At 37.5% G+C, this 18,832-nt stretch overlaps 2 protein-coding genes across 6 annotated transcripts; both read right to left on the reverse strand.

The window, feature by feature from the left end:
- Window positions 1-32: 32 nt before the first annotated feature.
- npepl1 (aminopeptidase like 1) lies at window positions 33-7,807 on the reverse strand (the record flags this gene model as incomplete). The annotated part of the gene is made up of 13 exons (XM_079882791.1): window positions 33-452; window positions 536-646; window positions 984-1,160; window positions 2,182-2,305; window positions 2,389-2,489; window positions 2,722-2,799; window positions 3,086-3,228; window positions 3,472-3,553; window positions 4,754-4,843; window positions 4,953-5,123; window positions 5,552-5,737; window positions 7,064-7,236; window positions 7,447-7,807. 13 exons carry the CDS (start codon window positions 7,805-7,807, stop codon window positions 288-290), a joined length of 1,962 nt encoding a protein of 653 aa, XP_079738917.1. The 3' UTR covers window positions 33-287.
- Window positions 7,808-10,155: 2,348 nt separating this feature from the next.
- stx16 (syntaxin 16) lies at window positions 10,156-18,515 on the reverse strand. 5 transcript variants are annotated; one of them, XM_079883128.1, is made up of 8 exons: window positions 18,050-18,515; window positions 14,763-14,870; window positions 13,926-14,066; window positions 13,609-13,771; window positions 12,776-12,864; window positions 12,246-12,389; window positions 11,967-12,047; window positions 10,156-11,793 (listed from the first exon to the last, which is right to left on the reverse strand). In XM_079883128.1, exons 1-8 carry the CDS (start codon window positions 18,179-18,181, stop codon window positions 11,689-11,691), a joined length of 963 nt encoding a protein of 320 aa, XP_079739254.1. In that variant the 5' UTR covers window positions 18,182-18,515; the 3' UTR covers window positions 10,156-11,688. The 5 variants fall into 5 exon arrangements, with proteins under 5 accessions (XP_079739254.1, XP_079739256.1, XP_079739257.1 ...); XM_079883130.1 differs by having other exon boundaries at window positions 18,039-18,515; XM_079883131.1 differs by having other exon boundaries at window positions 18,097-18,512.
- Window positions 18,516-18,832: the final 317 nt, after the last annotated feature.

An 18,832-nucleotide genomic window follows, 5' to 3' on the forward strand; every position in this document is an offset into this window, starting at 1 on the left:
AAAGAGATTCACATGTACTACATTACGAAACATTGAGACAACGTTGCACTTTTATTTAAATTCATAACTATGTAGTCAATTTACTGAGGGAGGTTATCTGTGGTGGTCAGTACAGGATGGTATAGGGCAAGGAGTGTGTGTGTGTGTGTGTGTGTGTGTGTGTGTGTGTGTGTGTGTGTGTGTGTGTGTGTGTGTGTGTGTGTCTAATAGATGTAATATTTGTGAAATAACATGTACAAGGCATAACTGATGTTTTGTTTTGAAGATTAAGAACCGTTGAATTCATCTTAGATGAGTCTCCTCCTCTTGCAATCCCTCCCCATCTGGTCTTCAGAGGCAGATTTGACTGTGCCGGCCCCCAACGGGGACACAGAGTTGAGCAAGGGGTCCTCAGACGCTTGGCCGAACAGAGACAAGAGCATGGCCACACCGAAACCAGTGGCTCGCTCCCCCTGTTGACAATCCACATTGATGACTTATTAATAATTCTTGAAGAAATTTGCTTAATTTCAAATTATGCTCAGTATATACTCACAGCATGAACAGGTGAAGCGATGTCCACATGTACCCAAATGCCAGGCCAATCAAAACCCAGATGAGAGCCAATGAAGAGGCCAGCACAGGAGCTCTGCGCATTCTCACGGTCCTGTGGACACAGAATACTTAAATTACTACTTAATTTTATTTTGTCCAAGGTTGTGGAAAACTGACTATTACAGTTCAGACAGCAATAAGATACAAACATAAAATTAAATAAATAAAAAAAATACAAAAAACTAAAATAACAGATAAATAGTCAAATAAGGTAAATCAAAAATAAAATATTTAAAAATTTAATTTTGTCCTAGGTTGTGGAGAACTGACAATTAATAGTTCAGACAGCAATACAATAATATAAATATAGAAAAATAAATAAAAGTACACAAAATAAAACAAAACACTAAATTTTTCACTCCACACCCATCTCATCCTTTTTTCCTCACCGCCACAGAGTTCTTCATGTCGGCCACAGCTGAGGTGAACTCACTGAAGTGAAGCTCGGGACAGTAGACCAGAGGATGTGCCAGGTCTCCGCTGCTGCGGCCCGCTCTCACACAAGCCGCCTCCCACTGCTCACTGTTGGTCATCACAGCAGCGTGATACTTCCCTGTGGAGATTCCCTACAGGAGGAAAAGGCAAACAATAAAGGCAACGTAAAACAGGATGTTTGAGTAGAGTGGGACTGGACTTTTTTTTTGACTGGGAATTAAACAGATAAAGAAAAGTGGCAATTCCATATAAGAATGAAATTGCATGTTGATATAAAATGCAATATACGCACTACAGATCAAAGCTTTGGGTCTGCAAGATTTTTTTTTTTAAAGAATCTCTTAAGCTCACCAAGGCTGCATTTAATTGTTCAAACATAGTAGAGATAATGTAAAATATTTTTACAATTTAAAATGTTTTCTATTTTCATATAATGTTTTAAAATGTAATTTATTTCTGTAATGCAAAGCTGAGTTTTCAGCATCATTACCCCAGTGTACAGTGTCACATGATCCTTCAGAAATCATTCTAATATGCTGATTTGCTGCTCAAAAAACATTTCTTAATATTGTCAATGTTGAAAAGAGTTGTGCTGCTTCATATTTTAGTGGACACTGACATTTTTTTCAGGATTCTTTGATGAATAGAAAGTTCTAAAGAATAGCATGTTTGAAATATAAATATTTTCTAACATTATACATGCCTTTACTGTCCCTTTTGATCAATTTAATGCATCATTTCTGAATAGAAGTACATCAGCAACACTGATCATCATCATAATATTCAAAGGGATTTTTGTCAGCACCAGTGAGGATCTCAGTGACTAAACCGCATGACAAAGTGATTCAGAGTGAACTCTTTAAAAAAACCAACAGAAGACAAAATTTTCCATCACATGATTATGAACACACAAGACTAAGTTAAGATATAACCAGTTTCTGCTGAGATCCAAAGTGCACCAGCCATAAGCAGTTTAAAACAGCAATGCGTTATCTGATATTCTTGTCTCAAACACTTTATATCAATATACAAGATCTTGTTCTTAGTCAAAACCTGTACTCACACATCTCGTTGAAATTTAATATGGAGTTAATATCTTTTCAGGCTTAAGAAAGAAGATCTTCACAGACTAATATGTCAGCACGAACACACCTGAGCGCCGGTCAGCGTTGCCATGTCCAGTATGATATCGGCAGAGAGATCTTTGCTTGCATATACAACACCATCTGAGAGCACCAGCCTCCCTTCAGCATCGGTGTTGTTTATCTCCACTGTCCTGAGAAGCAATGGAAACACACATTAGTCAAAGGGATAGGACACAACCAGTTATACATCAGTAGTTGACATGCCAACACTTACTTTCCAGAGTACAGAGTGTGTATATCATCTGGTCGAGTGGCTGTAGGTCCCACTGAGTTCTCAGCCAGGCAGAAGACCGCATGAAGGTTGTCCTTAAAACCCTGAGACAAAACAGAAGTCAACATCAGTTTAAAACATGGGCTAAGGTTACACCTGGTATTAACATCCGCTTTGTGGGATGCGATTTCAATGATGTAAATGGGTTACAAAATGTTTTGTGCTCAATCAAACCACATTCAGATGTGGTCAGGGATGAATATGGTGCATTTGTAATGTAAACACTAATGAAACTAGTATTCACTATGCCAAATCAACTAAATCTTTTTGCAGTACCTGTTTAACAGTAGCTTTAAAAGCTCCTAAAATGGCCGCGGCTCCTCCACAGTCTCTCTTCATTCCTGGCATTGTGGTCTAGGGAAAAAATAAAAAAAAGTAAAAACCAATCATCTTAAATGGTGTAATTGCAGATATAGCGTGGAGTTTAAAGGTGAAGTGTCATTTCTGTGCCTCTAGCGACACAAAACAGCATTGCAAAATATCTGTCGTCTCTGGTCTGACGTACTCTCACTTTGATGCCATTTTTTTGTGAAATTTGTTTACTTCACATTACACTGGAATGGGTTTAATATGAATACCTCCCCAAAAAATGTCACACTACGTCACCTTTACTAGGCTGACGGTGAGGTGTGGTATTTACTTTGCCCTTGATGCTGAGACCCCCGGTGTCGTAGACAATGCCCTTGCCCACCCAGGCAATGGTCTGTGTGGCACCTGAGGGGGTGTGGCTGAGAACAGCCAATGCAGGAGGATGCTGGGCAGCTTTACCAACTCCATAGATGCCTAAAGAGAAAGGGATTTCGCACACATGAACATATGCACAGCGTAATGCTCGCTTGCATTTTCAAGCTTAAAATGACATGCACAATTTTCCTTTAAGTGCCAGAAAAACCTCATCTGGAGGAATAAGCCCGAAGTCAGCAGTTGTAAAGTAACATATCCTTTGACTCATCTTGTGCAAGCTCATCTTTTTCATCATAGGTCCGAAAAATCAGCTGACTTTTTAAAGAACAATCTCGTGATTACCTCCAAAGCCCTTTTGTTTCAGTTCTTCTCCTCTAATTATAGTTGGAGTGATGCCTAAGCCGTTCCCCACTGCCTTGATTTCCTGCAGAAGATTGCGTAAACTATCATGAGTGGAAAAGTCCATTTCAACAATTTCAGTGTTGTTACTGTTAACGACAAATGAGAAAATTAAATAAAAATAAACTAAAACTACAACTAACTAAAAATAAAAAACGTAACGCTTTACAATAAGGTAACCGACATTAGTTCACTCCACCAAAGAAAAAGTCATCAAAGAAGCGAGATAAAATCAATGCTTTACTATAGAAAAGGCAAACGTTCCGGTCACATGTGACCTTTATCAATGCCAAGCAAGATTGTAAGCTTGGCATTGATTAAGGTCACATGTGACAAACATTGATTTTATCTCGCTTCTTTGATGACTTTTTCTTTGGTGGAGTGAGCAGACTCTCTTGAGTTCCTAACTATTCTTCACAACATTAGTTAACATGAACTATCAATAAAAATATATTTCCAAACCATTTATTAATCTTAGTTAATTTCAGCATTTACTAATACATCAATAAGATCAAAAGCTGTATCTGTTCATATTATTTAATGGACTGAGCTAACATGAACAATGAACAGTTGTATTTTTTATTAACTAACATTAAAAAGATTAATAATTATTGTAACAAATGTATTGTTAAAGTCGACATGAAATCAAAATTGACCCTATTTACTTTGTTAGCGCATATTTCTGATCTTGTGGTGAACAATTAATCCGTGCAAGTTAATACACAGAAAAAAAATTGTTTGCCGTCGTAATCTTTAATCAAAATCTGAAAAGTTACTTCCGGTCTGGAATGGCGTTCCTTCTCTGATGACGTCAGTTTGACAGCTTGGGTTGGGAAACGCTTAACCACTCCCCTCAAACCGTCAGTCTGATATGAGTGAGAGATGGAGAGGAGGAGCACTAGAGTAAAACCCTGCCCTCTGTTCAATATTCCTTTTCACTGGGAAATACGTCACAACACTGAAGAAAAGTCGTTTGCAACTTCCGGTTCACGGGGACTTTAATGTTAGTAAATGCATTAACTAATGGAAGCTTATTGTAAAGCGTTACCAAAAAAACGAATTAAAAATGACGAAGTCCTTCTACAACAAACTAAAATTAAAATGAAACCTGAAAATATAAAAATAAACACCAATTCAAAATATTAATAAAATCCCTAACAGTATTTAAATAATACTAAAAGCAGTGTTTCACAGAGATATCCAGACATGGAGGAGAAACGCTTGCCTCCAGGAAGTCATCAGTATTCATCTCGCTGCACGGAGTGTCCACGATTCGAGCAGCCAGACGAACTCCATCCGCTGCATTGGCAAGGCACTGGAAACAAACACTTGCACATTCATACAGATGTAATGCATAAACATAGATGAACTAGTAACAGTGGCTTGAGCTGATTGTAAGTTAGCCAACTTGAGGAACACTTTACCTCCAGAGTGGAGACCTCCAGGGGGCCGTTGTCCTGACCCACAGACACGAACTCCACAGCGACGTGCTTCTTCTCTGTCCTGCGGGAAGACGCTGAGCGGCGGGTGAACAGCGGGAAAGCTCTGGAAATGGCACACGCTGATGCGAACACTTCAGAGCGCTCGCACACCATCTGAGAAGCCAATAATAAACGTACCATTTTAACTAACGTGAAATTTGAAGAAATGTTTCAAGCCGCATCAACAGTATTTGTGGCATAATACTGATTGCAAAAGAAAGTAACAACAAATTGCATCTTGACTCTAACATTTAACGTGCTGTGACTATACTTTTGAAACGCTATGATTTTAATGTTTACCATTTATTATTTTTTTACTTTTTAAAATGTAATTTCATATGAGTTACTGTTACAGATCTGTCTAAACAGAGATTGTTCACATCACATGGAAATCATGAGCAAAAGAAAAGGGAAATGAAGACTAAGCATTAAGCAACAAGCTATTAAAACCAATGCAGTCTGAAACAGTTGAAATATTTCCCTAGTTTTTTTGAACAATAAGAGTTGTAAGCATACGAATAATGTTGTGACATGAGACTGACCACAATGCAGCGGTTGTTGCCAGCAGGCAGACAGGTTCGGACCAGACGGGTGAGGAAATGGGCAGATGATGGGCTGTTGTGACGGCTGACTCGTGAAGGAAGGGCTGCCACAGCTGCGTGACTCAAATACAGCGGGCAACTATCCGTAGGGTTGGGGTTCAGAGAAGACAAAGCTGCCTGCCATATCTGAATGCAAATACAGATACAGCACACATAAGCAAAAATGTGTGGCGACAAAATGGTAGTACAATGCAATATTATTTGCTTGTGAACCTAAAACCTAATCTACAGTGTGAAGAACAATAACATTATAATATAGATCACATGCACAGGCAGCAATAGCAGCAAACTGAAACAATCCAGAGTGTCAGGTCTATCAGGAAATCTTAATGATGATAAATGTGCACTTTACAGATTTGACCAAACATTACAAAACAACATGATGTGCTTAAAATTGTAAGAAAGTACTGGCTGTATGACAATAATAATATCAGATGTGCTGATTCTTGTGAGGATTATCTAGTGATCCATGATATAACGGCCATTTTACGTTCATTTTTATGTTATCATTATCGGCCCGATATATTAAAGCCGATAATTAATGGATTATTTCCTTCAGCTGATACACTTCAGATGCTCACTGTTCGCCATGATGGTTTTGAATTGCTTGAAATATGATTTGAATCACTTCAAAAAAAGGAAAATACAGTTAAGAGCAACATATGCAGTGGATGTCTGTGATATTAGGCTACAAAAAATTATAATGAGAACATTATAACTGTGTGCTTCGGACATGGCTTTTTATGGTGAGACTTTTGGTTTTGTAATTAAGCCCTCAATTACTAAATAAAAATCTGTATTTTCATTTACTGGCCAATATATCGGTTATCGGCTTTCAAATATAAAGAACTATCGGTTATTGGTATAAGCGCATCCTTATGATTATCATTTTCTTAATCATTGGTACATGTGTTCCAAAGTATGTTAATGATTATCACAGCTGGACATGCACAGTAAAGTAAAAAGATATTGCCATGGTACCATGTCAAAAATACCACAGTATTACTATTACCATGGTGTAAGTGGTATTAAATAGTACTGGAAGTACTTGAATACCATAGTACGCCCAAAATACCATGATATTGCAGTGGTCTTTATATTTTAAAGAATACCATGTCATATTGTATATCTCCAGAAAACCATGTCTTGTCATGTGCAACATCAATAGACAGGGTAATACCATGGTACCTTTTGTTAGTGGAAAGAAATCAGAACTGTAAAATAAGCGTCATTATTTCATTAAATTAAGAGCCAGTCAAGAATAGTAATTTAATTTGTTAAAATTATCTGAATAATCTTTTTTATATTTATTATCTATAACCGATGTTTTCATTACTAAATGCAGATTAGCGGTCTGTTACACAACACTAGTCAGTCCAGGCAGAACTTTAGCCTGTTAGCTAACGACATTCTATTTACAAGCGGAGTTACTTTTTATTAAACATTACGTACCTCCTTTGTGACCACTGGCTGCAGTTTCCCTTTCACCTGGGTCCAGTTAATCTGTTGCAGATTGGCGAGCTGGCCGACGATGAGGACCGGGCGGTTCTGCGGCTCTGAGTCCCCGGCAGAAGCCTTGAACTCGAGCAGAACGTTCGCCATCTTCCAGCCGAATGACAATCTCTCTTCAGAAGGAAGATGCACTTTAACCTCTCGCTCGTCTCGCGAGCCCTTGTGCTAAGAGCGCTATCTATCTAACTTATCTATTTATTTATTTATTTATTTAAATCAACATATTTATTCAGTGGTTTTCGAATAATTAAAAAAGCGCTAATAAAATGCAAAACGTAATACTGTAGTAACATTAGTTTTGCTTAGTATTGCTGGTCTATCACCTCCACCTCGGACTGTCCGACGATGTCGCACAAATTCTGCGTTGTAAACTCGTCTCACTGGCACCGTTGGATCCTGCCTCACTTGAGCCACACCACGTTGTCGGAAATGAGCTCTGCTGACCATGGTTTCATCCTGGGGGTGGGTATGGTCCTCTTCATTGAACCCAATGACTCTGATACCTTGATCGTCATCCTCTTCATTCAGTAGGTTTGTGTACACTTTTGCTCTGCAGTTCTGGCGCCAGCAACGCCAGTGAATCTTTTCACCTCTTCTTTCATGTCGGTGGAAACGGAAGTTCTGCACAACTAACACCTTTCCTCCACGGTTTCCAGGGATCAAGCTTCCAATACAATCAGCCATTTGAGCAAATACCGTGGACCAGGGGGGTCGGTCCTGTCTGCTATAGCTCCCCACCCACCAAGGGTCAGCCCTATGTTCCCACAGCCCTATGTTCTCACGGCCCTATGTTCCCACATTTCTAAGAATGTTTTTTTTACTGAAAATTTTGAAAATTAGGCCCTACGTTCCCACAACCATATGTTCCCACAGCCCTATGTTCCCACAGTCCTATGTTCTCTCATTTAACCCCCCTGTCCCCGAACTTAGTTAAGCAGGAAGCGCCAAGTCACCAAAAGGTTAGGGTTAGGGATAGTGTAAGTGACTACCAAATTGGGAGAAATGGGGATAAAATCTGACGCAAATTGATGATAAAGGAAATGTGGGAACGGCCTAATTTTGGAAAGAAAAAAAAAACCCTTGGAAATGATGAAACATAGGGCTGTGGGAACATAAGGCTGTGGGAATATAGGGCTGTGGGAACATAGGCACGCTCCCCTTCACCAAATATTGTGGGGACAAATTACACTATAAAGTGCTTCCAAGAGATACAAGATACAAGATGGGGTTTGTCACATACAAGATGAGCACAATGTGCTATCCACAGTGAAATGCAAGTCTGTACAACTCCCCAACTGCGCCACAGTAAGAAACGAAAGGAGAAAATAATAATAATAATACATTTTATTTGTTACATGGCGCCTTTCAGGGCACCCAAGGTCACCTTACAAAAAAAACAAAAACTAAAATATAAATAAATATATAAGACTAGCTGTAGTAGTGTAGACTAGCTGCTGAAATTATAGGGAAATGTATGAACACAATTCTCAATTTTGAAAATGTCCTAGAAATGTGGGATCATAGAGTTCCTGATAGATTTCTCCCGACCTTTTGGTGACTTGGCACTTCCTGCCTAACTAAGTTCGGGGGACGGGGGGGTTGAATGCGGTATAAAAATGACTTGCCTTAGAGTTTCATTTTGAGAAAAATCTTTGAAATTAGAAAAATCTTGAGAGAACATAGAACTGTGGAAACATAGGGCTGTGGGAACATATGGTTGTGGGAACATAGGGTTGTGGGAACATAGGGCTGTGGGAACATAGGGACTAAATTTTTCAAAATTTTCAGTAAAAAATTAAATTCTTAGAAGTGTGGGAACATAGGGATGACCCCAGTTGGGGACAGTATCTCATGGTGTACAAATATGTTAATCATTCAATACCTGTATCAAAGAACCACGTCATGTTTTATCATTTGGTAACACTACAATAACCCTTGTTAACATTATTAATGTATTGGCTAAAATGAACTAACAGTGTGCTATGTAACGTTAAGCTTATTCCTTACAACATTCATTAACCTTTGTTAGAGTTAGTTAATAAAAACAGTTGTTATTCACAATGCATTAATGCCTAATGGTAACATACAACTTCTGATTTTAAAAATGTATTAATAAATGTTGAAATGAACATCAAATAAGATTAGTAAATGCAAGTAGGCCTACAGTTCATGTTAACTATGTAGTTAGGCTAACTATAACTAAAGTGCAACAATGAAACCTTATTTTAAAGTGTTACTTATAATTTAAAGACAAAGCAAGAGGCTTAAATATTTTAAACTACGACCAACTAAAGCAAAAAAAAATTACATTTGGTGCAGTTGCTGGTATTTACAGCTAACGCGTAAGATAAAATTCAGCATGTAAAACTGAGATATTTATAACAGAACAGCAACTTCTTACAGAAACTGCATATAAACTGATAAAGATATCAGTTGTACTGTGAGATGTAGAGTGACAACTGATAATCAATATGTCTGAGGTGATAAAAAAAAAATCTTATGTATTGTGCATTTATAAAATAACAGACATTTGTCTTTTTATATATATTTGTTTTAATTTCATTGAAAACATGTTTACATAAGGTTCAAATAGCATACAGTAGTACCGTAATGGCAGAAAAATATTATAATATTCACACTGGGTTTCACACCAAAACCATGGAGAAAACCACATGAAATGGATTTAAGCCTTGAATGTGCAGTTATATTTTCTCTTTACCTTCTAAAATAACATAAGAATAACCTGTCTCTGGATCTTGGTCAACGTAATCATTTCACCCCATCATACAGTAGTGGTGCAACTACCCTTTACAAAAGCCAACAAGAATTGATTTTTGAAAGGACAGAAAAAAGTAAATCATCATTACAATATAACAAAAACAGCCCAGGTTCCAGACATTGCTACCAACAGACAACAATAGAACTCCATAAACTCTGTACACGTATTTGCATCTAAAATAAATAATTTCATCTTGTACAGGGGACAGTAGTTGTAGTCAGTCAGCAGACCCGACCGAGCTTCAGTCTGGGACTGAAGGTCAAAGTTCAGTTTAAGATCAAAGGTCAGACTGAAAGATACGGTTGTGACAACACCAATGAAACGTGGACAAGCAAAGCTTTTAAAAAACATCCAAGTGTAGCGCGCACACACACAGATGTCCACACTTTAAGGCAAGGAACAGAGAGTGAAGCAAAAATTGATGAATCACTCCCGCTTTCACTGAATAAATCACTGAAATGATACTGATATCATGACAACAACACTGCCATTAAAACAGACAAACACATGATGGTACATTATACACCTCCGCCGACATTAGCAGAGAAAATAACGCTTTGTCATAAAGCTCACAAAGGACAATGTAACATTCAGTTCATTCATTACCGGTCATAATCCCAATGCATTTTACCAAATAGAAAGAAAAAAAAAAGCATAATTAAAAGTTTTGTAGAAAGAACATGCTTCGACTATGTGTTTCTTCAACTTCCTCCATGGCTGATTGAGTGTCAGTGCATCTCCTCTCACACACGCACAAACATACACAAAAGTAGACATTCCAAAAGATTGAGTTACGGAAAAACACAGACTTTGTGGCGTCACATTAAACACACACATCCTAACCTACAAGCAAGATCTGATTCAAAGGCATCTTTCACTGTAAGATGGTTTCTGAGGTTTCACTGTAGATGCTCACTACCGAAACCAAGAAAGTGTCACTCGGGTGAAATTTAACCCCCTAAAAAATATACATTACGAGTTTGTATTGAGAATTTATTTTGATGTCCATTAAGGCCATTCCTGCTTATTCCACTTTCCTTTACATTTTTGTTAATGGTGATTCCGATTAGATTTTTATAATAGTTATACAGTAAAAATACTGTAATACTGCAACTTTACTTTTTAATTTTTGCTTTAAAATTAAATGATGCATTACAGTAATGATAACTGAGAGGGGAAATGTGATTCACAATGCAAAAATAATAAAAAAAATAATAATGGGAAAATATGAAGAATTCACACAAATTTTAGGAAATGCTGTATATGATTTCATATTTCTTTCTAGTGTGGTGAATTATGACCTGGACATTCTTTTGAAGAGATTCACCCAAGCACATATGATCATGTTCATATCTTTTCCCATCGTCTTCCTGTTTACTCTTCAAATTAGATGACAAGGGCGGTTGAGACAAACATGCTGCCATCTTGCATCCATGCTCATAAGTGCTGTGCTTTTGCGAGACAAATGAAGAAAACCGGCCCTCTGATGGTTCCAACTGAAAGGATCCTGGGTACGAACACTGCCTCTTCACTGGAGAATTAAACCCATGAACTGTCTCCAGACACTGCACTCGGTGGCCAGCAGTGGGCGTCCTTATCTGCTTCATTTTGTTGTGTAGTACTTTAAAACTTAAGCTCCATCCGTTCAACAATTAATCCACCCTCAAACAACAGTCTTGAAAGTCAGCATGCATACCTTCTCACTCACACTCACACACACACTCACAGAAATACGTGTTTTTTCTCATACATACAGGTAGATCCCTCCTAGAGGCCATGGAATGATTCAACTAAACTTTGTCCCGAACAGAACAAGTATTAGAATAACAATTATGACAAAGAGAATTAAAATGACCAACATCTTGCGGTTTTTCTTCTGGTACTGTTCAGCCTAACAAAGAAAAGAGAAACATTTAGTGTGCTTTTTATCTCTACTATGCGATATTACTTTTAAACTGTCATGTGGATATTGCAAAGTCCATTAATATTACTCAACAAGTCACTGAAAAAGTAAATGTAAGCAATTAACCCATGACACATCATCAAGCTTGATAAGGGCCTCACCTTTTGCAATTGCTGCAACCCCTCGTCTGTTTTGACACAAGCTTGCTCGACATTGAAGTCGATTCTGTCGAGGACTGTGCCCTGAATTGAATATATACATTGACATTAATGCAGAGGTCTTCAACCCTGCTCTCCTGGGGACCCAGGGTGCGTCTCAATCAGCTCCATGTGTGTGTGTGTGTGTGTGTGTGTGTATATATATAAAGAATCTAAAAATGCACAAGTTAAGGATGGAACCTGCTCTGTTTAATATTTTATTCCATCAAGAAGAGCACTGACCTGTTCAACAACCATCCCAGCAAGATCTCTAAATATCTCATTAAGGTCAGAGATGGACTGAACGATCTGTCGAATTTCTCTCTCCCGCTCTTCTACTATCACTGTGTTCTGCTGAACCAGAACTAGCTGGTCATCTGTAAATCCCTAAGAGAGTGAGAAAGACACTTAGTCACACACAGACAGATGTCAACAGTGTACTGACAATAATGATATATATATCATTTTTATTTTCATATTATGGACAATATCAAATATAAATCTATACAGCATTTACTCAAATAGTCTGGAATTTAGAATTTACAAGTTAAGGACATTAGGCATCCAAACTTTATAATATATGTGTTTAATAGTTTTCCATATTAAAATGGATATTATCTGCTTCCAACAATAGTGCAAAAAAATAAAAACACTTATTGGCTTATTATCAATATGGTCCCCAATAAGTAAACATGCATGTAGCATAAATACTTAAACATTTGGAATTAGAGATGAAAGAATTAATATGTAGAGTATTAGTACAACATTCTCACTCTGTCATATAACGCAATATCTTCATCTTCATCCACAAGAGGACCAGAGTCAAAAAAGTGCTTGGATCTTTCTTCACGGTTTTTCATGCCTGAAAATAAAAGCAAATCAAAGAACTGAGCATACAGTGAAAATGACAGCATTTTGTATTTCAAAGAGCCTCCATTGAAGGATGAATGGAAGCTAAGGAACACAAGGGTGAGGGTACACAACAAAGATTATCCTTTGCTTTTTTTTCGCGTACAGATGACAATCCCCGTTCACACGGATCCATGAAAATGACTAAGAACATTGTATCATGCTGCCAGGCCAGTAGTTGGCAATGTCAATTTGTAAAGAAACACTATGCCATGATGTCACTATTTTCACAAATTCGCGTTTTTGTAGTTTACATGGAGACGATAACAATATCGCTTTCAAAAACCCGTTTTCAAATGTTTGCCTTTTCAGACTCCCAAAACGGCGTTGTCGGGTAAATGACCGGCCAAAACGCATAAAAAAACGTTCCATTTTTAGGTGAAAATGATGTAGTGTAAACGGCCCTTTATTTAAAACTTTGCAATTTCATAATCGCACTAAGCCAAATGGCGATTTTGGTTTCATTTCAGTTAATTGTGCAGCCCTAGATCAACCTCACACACAAACAAGCACACAACAAACTCTCAATTCACACAAAAAAGCTGCTCCGTCTCACACACATGCAAAACTGTATGCTTCCAAAAAAAAAAAAAAGTGTGCTTCGAGGTACATTTTTTCAGTCGCACTGACTGATTTTTTCGTCGCACTGTACAGCCCTGTCAACATATATTTCGTGTTTCTGTGTGCATACACCTACGTTTTAGGTAGCTTGACTGAGTGTGTCTGAAGTTGATTGACAGTTCTTGAAGGCTCTGGGCCAGTGAAGACACCACATTGGTCAACAGCCTGTTTTCTTGCTCTGTACAGTGATGACTCTGAGTCTGCAGCCCCGTCACGGCCCGCTGGCACCTGTGAAACATCTACACACACATATGCAGATGCTGAAAATGGTTTCGTTTTATGATGTGTGCAGTGATCAATTGCTGTAGTTTTCCTGTGTCCACTTGAACCTCTTTAGTTATTAACAGATGTCACAGTAATAATAAAACATGAGTTGTGTGTGTGCTATTATACCTGTGTAACTTCCTGTGTAGTGATCTCGATGGCATGCTCCTCCTCACTGCTGTCATCCAGCGTGGGACGGTTCATGTGTTTGTCGTGCAGACTAGCCAGTTCCTTCATCTTCTGACGAATACGTGTGATTTCATACTGAATCTGTGGGAACAAGGAATTCACTGTTCACTGTCTGTCTCTAAACAGAGGACATCAATATTCCGGCTGAACTATGACTATGTATGTGAAAGTCAGATATTCATCCTGTAGGTTCAGGATAAATACAGGAATGATTTTAACTGATATCTCCATTTGTAAATACAAGCAAAAACTGTGTTTACAGTAATATATACAATGCATCATCCACCTAGAACAGTAGACCTACCAGTAAATTAGTTCATTATTTATTTATAAAAAATAAAATAAAATCCGTTTGGGGTCGGTGAGATTTTTTTAAGTTTTTAAAAGAAATCTCTTATCAAGGCTGCATTGACAGGATCAAAAAACATGAAATATTATTACAACTTAAAATAACTTCTCTATTTAAATATATATTTAAAATGTCACGTCACATGATCCTTCAGAAATCATTCTAATATGATGATTTGCTGCTCAAGATATTATCAATTTTTAAACCAGTTGTGCTGCTTCATATTTTTTAATCTTAAGATATTTTTGATCGTTTGTACAAACTAAGGGATGAGTCTAAATGATTTCTTCTAGTATTGTATAGCAGTCCACAGATGCTGTCGGTAGAGCTTAACTTGTTTTGAAACTGGAACATTCCTTTAATGTCAATGATCAACAGTGCATTCCATTCTTTCTTTTTAAGAACGCTTAAAACAATCATCTGATTACCTCATCCACTCCCTCCACCCATTTAGGCGGGAGTCTCTTCGTGACACCGATAGCAGCCTCTGGATCCAAACTGATGCCTGACACCAGGGCCATCCGATCATCAGCCAACTAACAGACAGAAGGAGACACATGAAAGCAAACATTACATTTCTTTGTTGAGAATACCTGTGCAGTACATTTAAATATGGTAAACCTGTAAAATGTAGCTGCATTATTTATTACTTAGGGCTGGGGCAAATATTTAGTTTGATTAATAGTTTTTTAAAATGTGGTTGAATCGATGTCAATTCTCATTAGCCACAAAGCGATCTTTTTTCCGTATTTATTTTTCGCAAAACTTTGAACATAATATCTGCTTGATGTTAGTCTTTTCCGCTAGATTTACCTTGTGTGACAGTGGGGACCCTGTCGTTCATTCAGTGCCTAACATGCCGGATTCATGTCCACCTTCAAGTGTAAGAAGACCCGAAAGAGAACTAGCGTTCCCTGTGAAAACTACTGTTAGATCTACCTGAAAAACCTGAAAAGCACTGCTTATTTCATTCATATCTTTGTTATATTGTATTTATTTATTGGTGATATTGCTTGTTTGATTATTTGTTCTTTTTTTTATTTATTAATGACTGTTTACTTGTCTTTAATAATATTTGAAATTGATGTTAGATTTGAATTGAGAATCGGAATCGAATCGGGACATCTGTATCGATACCCAGCCCAAGTATTATTAGTAGTAGCTGAAAGCATCATCAAATTAGGCAAAATATTTAATAAACAGAAAATTCCAGTTCAATTTCTGCACAAAAACTGACCCTTTACTAAGCCCCGCCTTAAAAATGGAACTGAACAATTCTGCTTTATCCTACTATTGTTCCATTATTATCAAGCTCTTGCTCTTTTTTAATGCAAGTCTATGTAAGTTGTGTGTGTTTGGATAGTTTTGAATGCATTCTCTCATTCCTAAATGAGCATGTAAATCGACATTTTTATCGTGATAAATTAACATTAAATAATTCTTTCCAACAGGAAGTTCTGTAAAGCTAGTCTAAACTAGCATCCGTAACCAAGGGGGCGGAGATTAGCAATGGGACGTCGATTCAGATCTACCCATAACCTTAGGTTAAAACATCAAGGTTACCTCATCAAACTCCTAATGTGATTGGAAGAGCCCGGCGAAGTCCCATCCAATAAGAGGAGAGATAGAAGAGAAGGGGAGGGACAAGAGGAGTGAGAGCAGAGGAGCCCAAGACAAAAAGCAGTGATCAGCATAAAAAAGACTGACAGCAGGACTTGGACAGAACTGGACAAATCAAGAACAAAAAAAAAAAAAAACAGTAAATGCAAATTGTTACTTATATGTTAATATAGAAGATGAAAATACATATGTAGCCTATGTGCATTATGTATATCAAATGCATAACGTTGCTATAAAGTTCAAGGCATGAAAGATTTGTCCATTCCAGCCCAATAACTTCAACATCTCAATCCTCAATCCTAAACACACTAGATAAGATGTTAGGTTTGGAAAAATCAACCCATTTTCTGATGTTACTGAATTTGTAAAATAATCAAGCTGGAAGATAAATCCTTTTTTTAACCCAAAACAACAAAGTGACACGATTACTGTAGATCTGAACATTGAGTGCACAGCAGAAGATTCAGTAAGGATTTTTGCAAGATAGTGCAAGAAGTGCTCAGTTAGATCACAAGAAGTGCAAACAGGGAAAAATCCACATGCAAGCAGATGGTAAGGAATGGAGCCACTACACCAGACAAAACACAAGCAGGCATGCTATATGATTGAAATGACGTCCGTGCTAGTAACTTTGTCACTCTTCACAGGTACAAATATCGCACTGACAGATCTGTCTGTCAAGACCCAATCGATACCCTATAACAGGGATTGTCAAATCCGGTCCTGGAGGGCCACTGCTTAAATCCTGATCAAACTCCCCTACCTGTGATTTTCTAGCGATCCTGAAGACCTGGATTAGCTTGCTCAGGTGCGTTTGATCAGGGTTGGAGCTAAACTCACTCCAGGGCAAGATTTGAGGAACCCTGCCCTATAAAGATACAGGACTATCTAAAATCATGCTGGATACCAGTCCGCCCACCAGCATCAAAGAGAAGGAAAAATGTGATGCATAGCTAATCTGTAGGAAATATCTATAGAAGATTGGAAGACAAAACATACTGCCTTCCTCTGTCTGGAGTCTCATTTTTAGAACGGTAAAAACATAATTAGACAAAAGTATATCCTGTAGACAAAGTTGTCTCACAAAAAACTTTTATAAATGTAGCAATAAAGCTCACCATTAGTTATTATGTATTTAAATGCATAAACAGCAGGTATTATAACAGCTTCGAGTCATTTAAGGGGAGGTGATATAAAGAGGCATAAATTATGATTTTATAAAAATGTTAAAATCTTTTAACTTTGTTTTATATAAACTCCCAGATAACCAGAATTTCTATACGTTTAGCCTAATTAAAATGATGTTATATCATCATTACAAATTTCAGGAAAAACTACCATTCAAATGTTTGGAGTCAGTACGACTTGTGTAAAAGAAATGAATACTTTTATTCAGCAAGGATGCATTAAATTGATCAAAAGAAATACATTTAAATATAAAACATATTGAGAGAAAAAGGCTTTTTTACAAATAAATGAAGCCATGGTGAGCAGAAGAGATTTCTTTCAAAAACATTTAAAAACGAATCAAACTTTTGAACGGTAGTGTATACTGAATTTGACATTATAATTTCATAATTTCAAGTGACACTTTATCACGCAGCTAATATTTTCATCACTTATTTTTGCTACATCGACAATATAAAAGCCAATGAACATCTCCTTATAATATAATGATTAATATTGTTCCATATACAATAAAAATGGATCGGAAAATATACATCTGCTTTATATTTAAGGGGGTGGTTTAAGTTAACGTTATGTGGGGTCACTGACATCATGATGTTCCCTGCAGATACACTGATGACCTAAACGTCCGCAAACTAGCACGACCATCACCTTTTTAGTCATTTCATTGCCATTCCCGTGTGAGTTAACTGAAAATGCGACTGTATGAAAAGTGTTTCATGATCAGCTAGCTGTTTAGCACAGACCTGCCAGCTCCGCACACAGCAAACAAAACAGTGGAGGTTTGTTGGACAACTGACATCAACAAACATCACTAGCTAGGGATGTTGTCTAGCTAGCTGAGAATCCAACACACACACACACGCACGCGAAAACATTCAATTCAGACAATGAACGTTAGACTCACCGCAGCATTGCTACGTGTATTCAGAGTACGACGGGGGTCGTATGTACTCACTTGCTCAGCCAAAATCTGCCGGTTTTGGATTGCATTGTTCCGCATTAATAAGAAGGCATCGGTTAGTCGCCGAGTTGCCATGGCTACGCAATACAAGAGGACGGTAAAATGAAATAACTACAGGCTGCCTCGATGGCTGTCTTGAGATTAGTTACTCAGCTCGTCGTCAAGGCTGCTGGCTACTTAACTAGCGAGCTAGCCTGCAAAACGGCAGGCGGGCTCGCCCAGCAACTCAGCGCCTCCGATTTCGAGAGTTTTCGGCTCTCTTTTAGACCAATGCAGTCCTGAGTCTATATCCTGTGAAGTACTACAACATTACAAGACCGACAACCCAAGTTATCCGCTTGGTTTGGGTTGCAAACGGACCATGTCTGTGAATTCCGTGACGTGGAATACGTACACGTGACATCACAATGAAACTTCCGCTTTGGGCAATGAATATGCAAAAATCAGAGACGTTTTTATTTATTTATTTATAGTTGTAGTTAAATGTTGAGTAAATATCACATTATAAAAGCAATATTGTAATATTTCAGTATTTGTACATCTGATTTTGCTTTGTTTATTGAGTTATATAATTCGATATTATATATTCGACGAGTAAGTGATGTCATTTATTTACTTTTTTCTCTTTTATTCCCAGTTTATATCTAGAATTTTTTTTTTTTAAGTATCTAAGCTACTCTTGATGGTTATGGTTTGTATTTATTTATTTTTTTAAATATGGAAAAA

Source organism: Squalius cephalus (genome assembly GCF_949319135.1).
Source record: "Squalius cephalus genome assembly, chromosome: 10".
NCBI classification, from domain to species: Eukaryota; Metazoa; Chordata; class Actinopteri; order Cypriniformes; family Leuciscidae; genus Squalius; species Squalius cephalus.

Coding starts and splice junctions, on each gene's coding strand:
- stx16 (XM_079883128.1), bottom strand. CDS start 18,181: ATGGCAACTCGGCGACTAACCGATGCCTTCTTATTAATGCGGAACAAT. Junction 12,048..12,245: donor CTGGGATGGTTGTTGAACAG/GTCAGTGCTCTT, acceptor TATTCAATTCAG/GGCACAGTCCTCGACAGAAT. Junction 11,794..11,966: donor GGTTGCAGCAATTGCAAAAG/GTGAGGCCCTTA, acceptor TTTCTTTGTTAG/GCTGAACAGTACCAGAAGAA.